The sequence below is a fragment of the Oncorhynchus masou genome, chromosome 25 (assembly GCF_036934945.1).
Source record: "Oncorhynchus masou masou isolate Uvic2021 chromosome 25, UVic_Omas_1.1, whole genome shotgun sequence".
Lineage (NCBI taxonomy): Eukaryota > Metazoa > Chordata > Actinopteri > Salmoniformes > Salmonidae > Oncorhynchus > Oncorhynchus masou.
This window is the reverse complement of record NC_088236.1, coordinates 17939717-17954789: the sequence shown is the minus strand read 5'-3', so window position 1 is coordinate 17954789 and position 15073 is coordinate 17939717. Positions and strand designations below refer to the sequence as shown.

The window sequence follows — 15073 nt, the reverse complement described above, 5'->3', positions numbered from 1 at the left end:
TTCTGCCTTATTATTATTCGACCATGCTGGTCATTTATGAACATTTGAACATCTTGGCCATGTTCTGTTATAATCTCCACCCGGCACAGCCAGAAGAGGACTGGCCACCCCACATAGCCTGGTTCCTCTCTAGGTTTCTTCCTAGGTTTTGGCCTTTCTAGGGAGTTTTTCCTAGCCACCGTGCTTCTACACCTGCATTGCTTGCTGTTTGGGGTTTTAGGCTGGGTTTCTGTACAGCACTTTGAAATATCAGCTGATGTACGAAGGGCTATATAAATCAATTTGATTTGATTTGATTTGATAAGGGAGGTAATGATTTAGATGCACTATTGTAAAGTGGCTGTTCCACTGGATGTCAGAAGGTGAATTCACCAATTTGTAAGTCGCTCTGGATAAGAGCGTCTGCTAAATGACTTAAATGTAAAATGTAAATGTAAGGCAAAAAAAGGCCATGGTGGCAAAGTAAATACAATATAGCAAGTAAAACACTAGAATGGTAGATTTGCAATGGAAGAATGTGCATAGTAAAAATAAAAATAATGGGGTGCAAAGGAGCAAAATAAAAGAATTAATTAAATACAGTAGGGAAAGAGGTAGTTGTTTGGGCTAAATAATAGGTGGGCTATGTACAGGTGCAGTAATCTGTGAGCTGCTCTGACAGTTGGTGCTTAAAGCTAGTGAGGGAGATAAGTGTTTCCAGTTTCAGAGATTTTTGTAGTTCGTTCCAGTCATTGGCAGGGTTGGGGAGGGTGTGGTAGAAGTTAGGATTTATTTGGTTTTGAATTTTATTTTCATGGTAGTACAGAATTGGGCAGATCATTCCAGCACAGTAGGTGACGGCATGCACTTTAACGATTGTTTGCGGACCGCCATGATATCATAGAAGAAGAAGATGAGGCGGTGTTGCATTCCGGAACAATTATCCTGTGGGACATTGCTTATATCGTGACGTGGTTGGAGTGATAGAAATAAACTACATTAGTGAACGATCTGTAGTTATGGACTAATTCAGTTGGTATTTTATTCTCAACATATGTCAAGCAGTGCAGTCTTATCTGGTAAGTAAGTACGACAAATTAACTTTAGCTAACTCCGTCGTCGAAAGAACAAGAGTTGTTGTTGTAACGTTAGCTCTCTATGAAGTGGGATCGCATTTAGATTCATTCATCCAGTGTCAAATTGCTCTTTATCTCGCCAGAAAACTAAAATAAATAATTTAGCTATTGAGCTAGCAATTGGTGTGAGCTAACTAACCAGCGATATTGATGAAGATCCAGTATATGACGAAGCAGTGCATGTCGACTTATTGCAAAGATATGTTTAACTAACCCTTGTTCCGTCTGTAATGTTAACTAGTTTAGCAGTCATTTAGATTATAGAATATGTGTCACTGTGTGTAGTAGGCTATCTTACAGAGTATGTCCTTTGTGGCTATATGCTTGGTTTGCTTTGGCTCGTGATTTTAATTGTTTCCCTTTCTTGGCCGGCAGGCATTGAGACCTCTTGGCATTGTGGTTGTTGTTGATTTGAGGCTTCTGCGCGGGGACACGCCTATCATCCCAAGCGCTGTGACTCTCTGTCCCTGCGTCATCATGAAGCTGTACAGCCTCAGCGTCCTCCACAAAGGAGCGACAAAATCCAACCTCCTTAAATCTGCCTATGACCTATCCTCCTTTAGCTTCTTCCAACGCTCCAGGTGGGTCTTCCTCTTGGCACCTAGGTGCATTTTAATAGTCTAAAGGGGATTCCCCTCAATCTCCACTGATCTGAAGACAGGATATATGAAAGCAATGTGCGATGGACTCCGACTGGGAATATTCTGTCATCTGTCCAGTTCTTGTACATCAGTGCAGATGAAGAAGAAGATGACTTCCCTGTCATTAATAGTATCCTGTCATGGTTTAACAGAATTCATTCGAATTGACAAGAACACCAACACTGTTTTCACTATTGTCTGTGTGTTTGGTTTTGGCAGTGTCCAAGAGTTCATGACCTTCACCAGCGCCTTGATTGTGGAGCGTTCTGCACACGGCAGCCGAGCCTCAGTCAAAGAACAAGGTAAACTCCTGACACACTGGGCCATAGCATTTGGCGGTGTTCAGATTTTTAAATGTAATAAATGTATTTAACATTAATTTAACTAGGCAAGTCAGTTAAGAACAAATTCTTATGTACAATGATGGCCTATCTAAAGGCAAAAGGCCTCCTGCGGGGCTGGGATTTAAAATAAAATATATAGGACAAAACACACATCACTACAAGAGAGACAACACAACACTACACAAAGAGAGACCTAAGACAACAACATAGCAAGGCAGCAACACATAACAGCACAGTATGGTAGCAACACATGACCACAACATGGTACAAACATTGTTGGGCAAAGGGCAAGAAGGTAGAGACAACAATGCATCACACAAAGCAGCCACAACTGTCAGTAAGAGTGTCCATGACTGAGTCTTTGAATGAAGAGATTGAGATAAAACTGAAGTTTCTTTAGAAGTGTCTTCTACTTGTTGCTGAAGCGATTGTCCTGTTCTGCACTTGGGCTGTGGAAGAACCCTACGTCCATGTTATAAGTTAAGACGGATGTAAAAGCAGGTGATGGGGGAGCCTGGAGAAAGACCTGCTCACAGTGCTGTCTTCGACCTGCTAACAGGAGGTTATTCCTATATTTCCTACCCTCTCCCTCCAGAGTACCTGTGCCACGTGTATGTGAGGAATGACAGTCTGAGTGCAGTGGTGATAGCAGACAGCGAGTACCCTCAAAGGGTCGCCTTCACACTACTAGACAAGGTGGGTAGAGATGCTGTGCAGAGAGATACATTATTCCCTTAGCAACAAGTGGAGAATATTACTCTCTGGTCTGGGTCTTGTTTGTCTCAAGTTTTCTTCCAGAGTTATTGCTCCTCACCAGGCCATTTCGGTATCTGTTTCAGCATTTAATGCAGGGATCCTCCAAACTAAGAATAAATGGTGTATGATTATAGATGTATTTTCAAAATTTGCAACCCACCTCTCACGTGATCAGGACCCACGTTGGGTCTCGACCCATAGTTTAAGAAATCCTGATTGAATGGTTTGATGTTTGATCATGCAGGTGCTAGAGGAGTTCTCCAGACAAGTGGACAGCATAGACTGGCCATCTGGAAACCCTGAAACCATCATCTACAAAGCTCTGGACATCCACCTGGCCAAGTACCAGGTACACATGGCATCCTGTCTCTAAAATGACACACAACAAACATTACACATACAATTAAATAACTTTGAAAAACACTTGAATATCCATGATTGTGATAGTTTGAGGGAGTCTGTGTTTTCTCCTCAGAACCCCAGAGAGGCAGATGCTATGACCAAAGTGCAGGCTGAACTGGACGAGACAAAGATCATTCTGGTAAGTCTCTTCAGTCGACACTCCCTGACATAACCACATCTCTGAGAATCTCTCACATAATGGGCAAACTTGAGATAAGCTAATATAATTGCCTCTAGCGTAAATCAACTGTTTATGCCAGTTGGAGATTTGTGTGAAAAACTGTCTCTATTCTGGATTCTCAACCTTACTACTTTTGCTATGGACTCTAACATGATTTTCCCCATATAGGAAGCTGAAACTTGCACTACTGCATGTCTAACACTGCTAGTGCCTGTGGTGGGTGTGATGCTGTATATGAAGTGTGGTGTGATTGTCTCTGCAGCACAACACCATGGAGTCTCTGTTGGAAAGAGGGGAGAAGCTGGATGATCTGGTGCAGAAGTCTGAACACCTGGGGAACCAGTCGAAAGCCTTTTATAAGACTGTAAGTACTGTAGTGACTGTGGACTGAGCTCTCCGGTTCAAACTGTCATTGCATTTTAGATGAAACTTGGGCTATTTTTAGGCTTTATAAAAACGGAGTGGCTGCTGATCAAATGTTTCTTCTTGACAGTTTAGAAGCTTCTGCATGTGAAGGATTCTCTACTCTACTTTCTACTGCTCTATTTGTTCGGTAGCTCAGAGAACAGGCTACTCTAACGAATGGTGAATGGTGCGCTGTTAATAGTTATATCAAAGCGGAATCAATGACTGCAAGATCACAATGATAGTATCCTACATAACAGAACCAAATATAATTGCATAGTATAACGTTACTGTAACAACACCTAATTTCTTTAGATTTTAGGATGGTTGTGCGAATCGTTGCATTTTTCTCTCGTGGCCTAAAACTCAACAGCGCGTGTCACTAGGCAAAGTAGGTGCGCTGATTGAAACTAAACACAGGTATGCTACAGTTGAACACCATTTGCTCTAATATTTGCTCACTGTACATAATTCAAAACAACAATGTAGGCTAATTTGAAAAAACACTGTGGAACTCAAGATCTAAATGAATTTCCTTATGAAACTGATTGAGATCAAATAGTTGGTGTGCAGAAGCTGAATGGATGTTTCACCTGTAAAACTTGAAGAATTATAATTCCAGATCGACAGTCAGAAATGTGAAGGGAGGGTGACCACAAATTTGTGTGCGCAGAACGTGATTCGGATCGTCAGCTGTGTTGAAAAGGGATCCGGGACGGGGTTACTTACAGATCTGCTTTATCAAGACTCATTTTCTTCACGGCAGTAGCCGCCTCAGTGTGCAATTGATGTAGTAATTGCTAATCAATCACTCTCTGTTTTCTATCCCACAGGCACGGAAGCAGAACTCGTGCTGCGAGGTCATGTAATGACTGTGAACTGTCCTCTTCGACACATCTCTTGGCCTTTCTGCTCATCCTACAACTCCCATCATGCCCCAGCCTCCAGGAGATGGAATGGCCTCCGCTCAGTCACTGGGAGGGCACAGAGGCAGTTGGGTGGGGGGGTTGGCAGGGGAAATTATTATATTTATTTGCTTCATTGTAACCTCTCAAAAGGCACTGAGGTGGTTCATAGCCAGCCAGGATGTGGTCCGTCAATAACGTGTTGTTTGTATCTTTGGTGGTTTGTTCTTTGAAAAGTCTTAAAGTGTTTCCTGAATTTCAGACTGTATCAGAATCTTATGTTTTGAAGGAGGAGAGATTAAGTTCTCATGCTTGGCTTTAAAACAACCCTGACAATCTCGCTCTGTTCTATGTAGTAACTCACAGCTAACGTTAAACAAGAGACTTCTGGAACCCAGGATCTGCTGGTGTTCTCGTAAAGGTCTTGTAGTGTCGTCATATTTTCTTTTCCCACTAGATGGTGCTGTTTCCTCACATTCGTAGTTCAGGTATATTCAGTTAAATATTTAAAGGGCCTCTGTATCCTGGAGGAATTCTATTCTATGTATTGTGATTTGGGGGAGCAGTGGCTGTTTGTAACTGGGTCTGAGACATCAGAACTCCATGATCAAATTGCTAATTTCCACAGAATGTTTTAGGGCAGTGATTTAATCGTATTAAATCATGGGGTTTTTGTGGAGGCATGTGAAAACTTTCCAGTTTTTGATTGGTATTGCTCGTGCGGATGGACTTGTTAAATTAAATTGGGTAGCCTGTACTTAGAAAGCAGTGTGTAGTGATGTCTATAGACTCGACAAGCCTTATTGAATTATGGGTTACATTGAAGTCCTGCTGTGTATGAGTATGTGGTATGAAAGGCAGGTCTTGCAGTGTCGTACTGGAGTTGCGCTGTAATCCCTCCAAAGCTTTTTTTAATTTTGTGTTTCACAGTGTAGGCTAAAAAAAAGTGTTTGTTGTCCGGACCATTGATGTATATAAAAACTGGATTGTTGACACTATGTATTGACTATTGAGAGGCTTTGAAGCCACTGGTTGGCCATATTGATACTCCCCAGTAGGAACAGTCCTCCATAGGAATTATTGAAATTCTACAGTATTTCAATTACATTTTTCAAGGGCAAAGTTACATATATTGAAATGTTTTTGTTGTAAGATTAGTAATCTCTAAAAAATGATACTTTAAAGAAATATGTTTTTTTTTGTTTTTGTTTTTTTATGTTTAGCTCACAATTTAAAAGTATGCATTTAAGGTGTCTGTTGTAGAATAAATGCGGCAAAAACAAATGTAGACATTAAGAAATGCATTTCTATAGATTCCAAAATATTTTTTATAATGCTGGGGAGTGCCAAGATGGAGACATCCTGGCTTCAACACAGCGCCCCCCATTAGTTATGTCGTGTTTATCTAAATCATTGGTCTGTCTGGATGCAGTCTTAAGACGGCTCTCACAATGAATCAGCCATCACCCACCCACCAATGGGGTCTATCATAGAGATAGATATAGGACACCTTTTTTAGCTGTGCCATTATAGCGCATGTCACAGCATGGGCAGCGCCATTGAGGCTGAACCTGTAGGAATCCTCACCTAGTTGACTATTTTAAAATGGCGGAAGTATGGTGGAAGCCCTCAATGGTGCTGCCAATGCTAAAATGGCATTTTGGCCGCTCGAGGCCTTTTATCATTCTCTATAGTCAGGATCCACCATAAGAGGTAATTTATGTTTGATCAGAAAGTATGGTCGGAAACGCTGTATGGAGGGTGTGACATAATTGCAGAGCATCCGGGGGCACGCTGAGGCCAAATTGAGTTCTGTACCACATTGCTGTGGGCCTCCCAAATGTTTGAACAATGTGAAGGGGATTGAGGTGGCAGGTAGCCGAGTGGTTAGAGTGTTGGACCAGTAACCGAAAGGTTGGTAGATCGAATCCCTGAGCTGACAAGGTAAAAAGCTTTTGTTCTGCGCCTGAACAAGGTAGTTAACCACTGTTCCTCGGCCGTCATTGTAAATAAGAATTTCTTCTTAACTGACTTGCCTAGTTAAATAAAAATATCTCTGCATTGACATGATTGGTTGATGCTCGTTGCTCACTTCTTTCACAACAGCTCTGTGAAGCGGAAATATGAATTGCAAGGTTTCTGCAGAGGCTCTATCACTGTAAATGCTGCATGGCCATTGCAGATGACGGATTGACCATGTGGCGCCTTTTAAGCTCTGACCCGTTATGGACGTACTTGCTCAGCTGTTACATTGTTGCAACTTGATTGACGAGGGACTATTTGTATAGAACAGACAAGATTCCTCTTTCAGCATAACATAGGTGTGTTCAACAAACATTTCTATCAAAGCATTCTGTTTCATTTAACAGGCTCAGTTTTGTGTGAAAAACACACTCCTCACAGGCCAACATCCCAGATAGCACTCCTTGTAATCAGTACCGTAACACTTATTTGGCTTTGGATGGTTTTTCATTGTGTTCCCAGACTCCAGAGGATGAGTTGTTGGACAATGTGAGATGGAGAGAGGCCTTTGATATTTTAGATGTAGTTTATCTTGCTGCTTTATTTTGTATCTTATGACCTGATTGTGTGTGTGTGTGTGTGTGTGAACATCTGTGTGCAAATACATAATTAGTCTGTGACCTGAACTGCTCTTATTGCTTTATGGCACAACTTCTGTGTAACTTCTAGAAGCTGACTACACTCTCCATAATGTTTGATGTGGGGCAAACAGATAGTTAACTTGACACCAGTGTTTCCAATGAAGGACACTTTGATGACTCTTGTACACTTATGATCAACTCCCCAAATGAAGTAAGCCAAGGGTGAACAAAAAAACATTTTCTCTGAGGAATTTTGTTCTGTAAACATTTAAGTTGTGCTGAAAACTTAAATACTGTTACAAATGCTATTAAAGTTAAGCTGTAGCTATTTATTGATTTGTTTCTCCACTTTAAATATCATGTCTTAATTGGGAGAGAGATGTTCTGTAATTAATTTATTTAGTTAAATAGCACATCATGGAATTGGAAGCAAAGATTGAAGATGATGTATTAATACATATTTTGGACATTTATTTAGCTGAAACATTGTTTACAGAAGTTGTAATATTTCCTTGATAAAAAACAAAAGGCCTTGAACAGATGTGTCCTGTAAATTAATTGTTTTAAAGTGTAGTGTTATAACCAACCTGTGGTAATCATTTTGTAATAAACCAATCAAGCAAACCACCTAGACAAGATATAACAACTAATAGTAATGGTAATCATGATAGTATGTTTAAAACCAAATACTTTTAGACTTTTACTCAAGTAGTATTCTACTGGGTGACTTTCACTTTTACTCAAGTATGACAATTGGGTAGTTTTCCACCCGTGTGGATAGGGTACGCCTATTAATACAACAACTAGAGAAACCGATCTGATTAAATTATTTGTATACATCACAATAGGTATTTTTAACGAATCAAGGCTGTACGTCCCATGAACCCTACTCTCTCCGCCCTCCTGAAGATCGCAGTCAGCTGATGTAAAGTGTTTTGAGAAAGTTCGCTGGCGGAGCAAATCTTCGAAGCGACAGAGTGTTTCCTGGTGCGCTTGCAACCGACCAGCGGCGGACGAGAGGAGCGTCATCACTCCCTTTAATTTCACAACACACGCGTGCAAAAAATGTGGACGGAGGTGAAAAACCAGACCAAAATTGTATTTAGCGATGGAAACACCTCGGAGGTAAGCGTTAGACAAACTCATCGTAGGCGAATAAACAAATAAAAACAGGTAGGTAAATCCAGTATATTTACATTCGATATTTTTAAAGCAACATTTGTAGCCTGCATGTTTTCGTGGACGTGCTTGCTCAGCTGTTACATTGTTGCAACTTGATTGACGAGGGTATATTTGTAGAGAATAAAAGTAATTTACTGAACCTATTTTTTTTTTCCTACGAGCATCCCTGCATATATTAAAGTGTTTAGTATTGGTCTGCAAACTGCCTATGCGATTATTCGTATTTCTTGATGGGAGACTTTCATGCAGGCTGTGAAAAACCCTACAGATGTTTTGGAAACTGTCGCTGGCTCAGTTCTTATCTTGGACAAACAATCATGGCGCGCCATAGGCCTAGTTTAATTTTCCATTCTGCAAGACTTCCTCCAATGTTTTTGCTGAAACCCGATTTTATGTGTTTACTGTGTCTTGTTATTAAAAAGTGGCCAAGGACAGTTTTTGTAATTTTTCTCCAGGGAAGGGTGAGTGCAAGCTGACTCAAAATCACACATTTTTTAGTGTTGCCTGAGTTGAAGTAGGCCTCTGAGTTGGATCAGAGTGCCACTGTCAACAGGAGATGAGTCTGAGGACATGCACAGACAAGCTTACTGAACGCCTCTGGTGGGATTTTTTTCCCAGGAACTTTTGTCTCCACTTTCCAGCACTGGAGGCTACTGAGGGGAGGACGGCTCATAATGGCCAGAACAGAGCTAATGGAATGGCATCAACACCTGGAAACCATGTGTTTAATGTATTTGATACCATTCCACTGATTCCGCTCCAGTCATTGTCTGGAGCCCGTTCTCCCCAATTAAGGTGCCACCAACCTCCTGTGCTCACCAGTACTGTGTGTTCGTTGGGGTTGTGTGTGTGTGTCCTGTATGCTTTCAGTCTGTCTCTGTCTTTCAGAGAGCTGTTCCAATGCACACATGGGTCCTCGCTACATATGAACAGCACAATGGTGAGTGTGTATCAGTTAGGTTTGGGGTCAATTTAATTAAAATTTCAGTCAATTCAGAAAGTAAACCACATTTAAATTCCAATTTGTCCTAACTGAAAAGCTTTGATGAGAATTGGAATTTCAGTGTACTTCCTGAATTGACTGGAATTGGGACCAGGTGTGGTGTCAATCTCCAACACACACAGTAGAAATGTGCATGACGCACCCACTTCGGGAACTGGCCCTTTCAGCTATCTATTTCCTGTGTTTGAGGAGTCCACAAAATCCACTTGTCACTTAAATATTGCTGGCTTGATTGCTTACGTTTTACTCCTGCGACTCATTCCTACTCTTGCTTGTGTCTCATTTTTTTAACGTTATGATCGCTTGAATGTTTGTAGTGACCTGTCGAACACCCTGGTAATGGCTGAAATGGGCTCAATGGAAAACATTTGCTTTCCATTGCATCTATAAAAACGCTAAATCTTCGTCTGGGATTTAACACACATTTAACTTACATCACAAGAAAGATAACTTTATTTTGTTTGGTGTTAATTTTTTTGTGGAACTTAAAGTAATTTAATACATTTTGAAATGTTTACAAATTAACGTGTGCTGAAATGAAAGTAACTTCCGAAAATAAACACTTGGATTATATTTATGTCTGATTACACAAATAATTTAAAGTATGTATAGATGGGTATAATCTAGAGCCAAGCGTGTTGATTTTAAATATGAGGGTATCCTGCTATTGAAACACATGTTGAATTATGCAAGAGAACAGGACAACAGTAATTTAATGCAGTCAAGACGGCCTAGACACAGCAGGTGAGTGCAGGTGGGCCTAGACACAGCAGGTGAGTGCAGGTGGGCCTAGACACAGCAGGTGAGTGCAGGTGGGCCTAGACACAGCAGGTGGGCCTAGACACAGCAGGTGGGCCTAGACACTGCAGGTGGGCCTAGACACAGCAGGTGAGTGCAGGTGGGCCTAGACACAGCAGGTGGGCCTAGACACAGCAGGTGGGCCTAGACACTGCAGGTGGGCCTAGACACTGCAGGTGAGTGCAGGTGGGCCTAGACACAGCAGGTGGGCCTAGACACAGCAGGTGAGTGCAGGTGGGCCTAGACACAGCAGGTGGGCCTAGACACTGCAGGTGGGCCTAGACACTGCAGGTGGGCCTAGACACTGCAGGTGGGCCTAGACACAGCAGGTGGGCCTAGACACAGCAGGTGGGCAGGTGGGCCTAGCAGGTGAGTGCAGGTGGGCAGCAGGTGAGTGCAGGTGGGCTAGACACAGCAGGTGAGTGCAGGTGGGCCTAGACACTGCAGGTGGGCCTACACAGCAGGTGAGTGCAGGTGGGCCTAGACACAGCAGGTGAGTGCAGGTGGGCCTAGACACTGCAGGTGGGCCTAGACACTGCAGGTGGGCCTAGACACTGCAGGTGGGCCTAGACACAGCAGGTGGGCCTAGACACAGCAGGTGGGCCTAGACACAGCAGGTGAGTGCAGGTGGGCCTAGACATAGCAGGTGAGTGCAGGTGGGCCTAGACACAGCAGGTGGGTGCAGGTGGGCCTAGAAGACAGAGCGCGTTTTTGGTGGTTACAGCCCTGTTCCACTCATTTATGTTAATGTATACATATATGCACATTAGGCACACACAAATAAAAAAACATTACTTTTTAAATTGAATAACTGAATTCCAACAAATCCCTGAATTCATTATTTGTCCGTGCCAGGAAAATGTTTAATGTGCTATAATTCTATCAATATCTAAGGGATTTTAACAATTCTAAAAGGTTTGGAGTATCTTCATCCCTTGTCCAACTGATACATTTATTAGAAACAAACAAACAAACAACCTTTTAACAATTTTGATGACAGTTGCTACACAGTAAATCTCATTCAAGAGTTTCTTTTTATTTTTTTTTAAAGAGTCAACGGCCATCCCTCGTCCCTCATACACAGAAGACCCCCAGGCCAGAGGCAGTGGCATCATCCCAGGTCAGACTCATCACTTGTTTGCATTGACAAAGGCTAGTCTGTTACCTTGGTACATTGATGTGTCAGGCAGATTAAATAAGCTGTAGCTCAGTTCACCTCTCCCTTCATCTTCTCTTTGGTCTATCTGGATCCCTCTAGACATAGACGATCCAGATAAATGCTGGCCAAATGTAAACCTCTGACCAGTCAAATAACGACCAGGCTGAGGTGTCCTCATTGTCACCATGACTCCTGGCTTTTTAACTGTGTTTTTATTCTAAATTGGGTAAAGTTTAGCATTCCTCTGTCTCTCTTTGCCTTTTTTGTTGTTGAGAAAAACATTGTTTGGGGTGGGTCATGACATCACTCTCTTGCTATCCTCTTATCTGATTTTAATGTTTCAGTTGGAACATGCTCAATGTTTGTTTCCATGGTGGAAAAGAAAAAGACTTAATCAGACACGTGTCAGGTGGCCAGGCCCAGGCAGGCCAGAGGTTTGGAAGACAGCGTGACATTCCGCTAGCCACGGTAATAGTCAGTAATAGTTCATGGTCTGCCAAGGGGCAGTGCAGTTGGCATTGCACTGCTAAGTGTCGTCTCTGTACTGCTGCAAACAGTTGCATGTCCTGTAGATGAGTTTGAGCTGCTCTGTTAAGACGCCTTTCCCGTTTGAAGTTGTAGGACGTGACAGGGTAGTGTGAGGGTAGCATATTGTATGTGATGGAATTTCACTGAATTTTGTTTATTTTTGACACTCAAAGCCATCGGTGACAATGTGTGAACAATGATTTCTCTCCGTAAATCTGTCTGTGTGTAGGAGCCATTGCAGCTGCACTATTCATTGGTTTCGTATTGGGTCTCTATGCAGTTCTGTGGAAGTGTATGGTCTCACCACCCCAAAGGTAAGGAACAAGAAACCAATCCAAACAGCATTCTCATGTGACATTGGTTTGAAAAGGAATACTTGTCACATCCTATCAAGCCTGGACATCACGATCTTATCTCCAGTGGGTCAGGTTTTGGATCTAGTCCGACATTGCCACCATAATAATCTTTATTTCTCAAATAGTAACCAGTAATGTCAGTTTATTTGAAGTGAACTCTAATTACTCTCTGAGGTAATCATCTCTGTTTAAACACAGAATTGTTTATTTACTTATTTGGATACCATAGTTTAAGATTAAAGTAGATCATTTTACCCAAAATGACATTATGTATAATCATTTTTTTTCAATCTCAAGTGATTCAAAAATTATTAACATTTTTATATTTAACCTATAGCGCATTATGAGTTAGTCACTAAGTAACAGCTGAACACTCAACATAGGAAGAAAAGGAGGGTGAGGGTTCGAGACAAGAGGAGCCAAGTATGCTGACTGACAATCAGGATCTCATCTAGGCCATCTGGCCAGAGGATCCATTGGATCCAACTCCTGCATCAAACCCCGGCCAGTCAAACGGACCCGAAAAGATCCACTGATACTGACTTGTCTCTCATCGGGATGTTCCTGGACATCAGAGAGGAAATGGAGATTCAGAAACATTTGCATAGAGCTAGGGGATGGCATAATTATGGATCTAGCTTATCATGGTCAGAGGATGGACCGGAATCTAAGGATCCGGTCAAATGGATCTAAAAGGATCTTCTAAATTGCCTTAAGAGGATCCACTCAAATGGCTAGAGGATCCACTCAAATGGCTAAAGGATCCAACTGAAGTTGCGTCAGAGAGCATGAATAAACAATCTAAATCAGTTAAGCTGGGGTCTGCAGACTCATCAAACTTGTAAACATTTTTGTATGTAAAAAAATAATAATAATCTGAATATTACTAACAGGTCACATTTTTGCCAAGAGATCTGTTGAATTAGTTTAGAGTGTAAATACAATAAAATGTCATATTATTAATATACAATTTATGTTCTTAAACCCTGGACAACGTGGGCCTGGGAGGCTCACAGGGATATTGGCATCTACAGTACTCACCAATTATACATTTTTCAACTCAATAACCCATAGTGTGTGTATATTTTAAACTTCAGTTTTCTTTCTGTCTCATGGGAAAATGTGTTGAATTGCAGAAGATTAGTGCTAAAGCTGCAACAACACAAACTCTTTGCCCCATGACAAAATCTGTCAAGAGGCTGGCCTTTTAAAATGTTCTTCCCCAGGACCGAGCCTTGGTTCGTCTGGCCATACACTGAAGTCATAGTAAAACACTGTGTATGCTATTTTTCTCACTCGAGTTGGTCTGATTGAGGGGGTCCCTTTATATATTTGCTATCACAAAAAAGGTGCCGGACCCCAATAGTTTGAGAGCCTGATCTAAATGATTCTAGGATCCACTGTATGCCACAGTGCTATGCCTGCGTGAGATGCTGACTTTAACTGAAGCGTAGCTATACTGTTGTCTGCGGGTCACTGACAGTTGACAGTGAAATTTGTACTACTGAGGAAGGAGGCAGCACAGGTCACTGTTCTTCCTATCGGTCAACAAGCCTACTGGCCTGGCAAACATGTAGGTATGTTTTTTTTTCTGTTTGGGTGAGAGTGTGTGTAGATTTTGATTAGGGCTGACTACATGTGTTTGAAAGCAAAGGAAAGTGATAATGAATGGGAAATTTGCTAAAACTTTATATTTGGTTGTGCATGTGATATGATGGCTTTAGGTGAATGATTGAGCTGGAGTTAATGGCCTTATGATATCCAGGTTTGTCATGTTACTTTTCCTCAGGATGTCACTTACTGTTCCTTTCATTAAACTGTGATTTGTGTTCTTGCTCTTTTACTGAGTTTTCCCTTTTTTACTTTCATCAGAGTTAAATCTGAATTTACACCCGAGTTACTATTTAGTGTTGGGATGAATGTACATTCATTCTGATTAACGAACAATGCAAATTATGCAACAGAACACTAGGAAAGGAGAGGTTTAAAATGAGCTCAAAATTCTCTATCAAATACTAACAAATTATTGTGTTAGTGGGAGGTCTTGAAGTCATACACAATTAGATGATTCTAAGGAATTCAAGTCTTAAGTCCTTTGGGTTTTATGTAACTAATAAACTTGTAAAATGTTCAAACTGTCCTGTTGTAATTTTAATGTAGCCTCGCCCTCGACCACAAAAAGGTCTATATTTGATCTCTGCTGTGTTTAGTGCACGGGGTGAGAGGTTCCTGCAGGGCAGTGGGGGATTCATCATGGTCTGGTGTGGAACTTAGTGATGTGGTGTTCTTGTTGCTCCCTCCTGTCCATCCAGACTAATAAAGAACAGGAAAAGCTCTATCCTGGCCACATGCTTACCCAGGAATGACACACACTCTCTTTAGGTGAGATTAAGATTATCTGCAGAGAAGACCATGAATGCATCCCGCCTACTAAATTGTCCCTCAGCATCCAGGAAGTGTTGTGGGTTGAAGATGTCTCGTGTCTCCCATTCAGCCTGATCAAACAGCACTGACTTCAGGGTAAGCATCAACGCTGTGCTCTAGAAGCAACAACTATATGAACAGTAACACACAACTGCCCTACACACAACACTGAGAACACACACCTTTGGTATGAGGTACCATCCAGCATAGTGTCTCTGTAGGCCATCCAGGGTGTGTTGAGAGATCTAATGATGACATCTTCCGTGTAGGG

The 15073-nt window shown here is 41.7% G+C and overlaps 2 protein-coding genes across 18 annotated transcripts; both read left to right on the top strand.

The window, feature by feature from the left end:
* The first annotated feature begins 900 nt into the window (after positions 1–900).
* Positions 901–7889, top strand: LOC135513850 (synaptobrevin homolog YKT6). Its single transcript, XM_064936811.1, has 8 exons — positions 901–1058; positions 1491–1696; positions 1976–2058; positions 2696–2796; positions 3101–3205; positions 3332–3397; positions 3702–3803; positions 4678–7889. Exons 2-8 carry the CDS (start codon positions 1593–1595, stop codon positions 4711–4713), a joined length of 597 nt encoding a protein of 198 aa, XP_064792883.1. The 5' UTR covers positions 901–1058; positions 1491–1592; the 3' UTR covers positions 4714–7889.
* A 249-nt stretch (positions 7890–8138) lies between these two features.
* On the top strand, positions 8139–14513 carry sb:cb288 (uncharacterized). 17 transcript variants are annotated; one of them, XR_010451584.1, is made up of 5 exons: positions 8139–8525; positions 9153–9474; positions 11387–11455; positions 12252–12336; positions 12762–14513. XR_010451584.1 is itself a non-coding variant. In XM_064936809.1 (5 exons), exons 1-5 carry the CDS (start codon positions 8418–8420, stop codon positions 12723–12725), a joined length of 276 nt encoding a protein of 91 aa, XP_064792881.1. In that variant the 5' UTR covers positions 8141–8417; the 3' UTR covers positions 12726–14513. The 17 variants fall into 17 exon arrangements, 2 of the variants coding, with proteins under 2 accessions (XP_064792881.1, XP_064792880.1); XM_064936809.1 differs by having other exon boundaries at positions 8141–8477; positions 9423–9474; positions 12716–14513; XR_010451585.1 differs by having other exon boundaries at positions 8146–8525; positions 9423–9474.
* Positions 14514–15073: the final 560 nt, after the last annotated feature.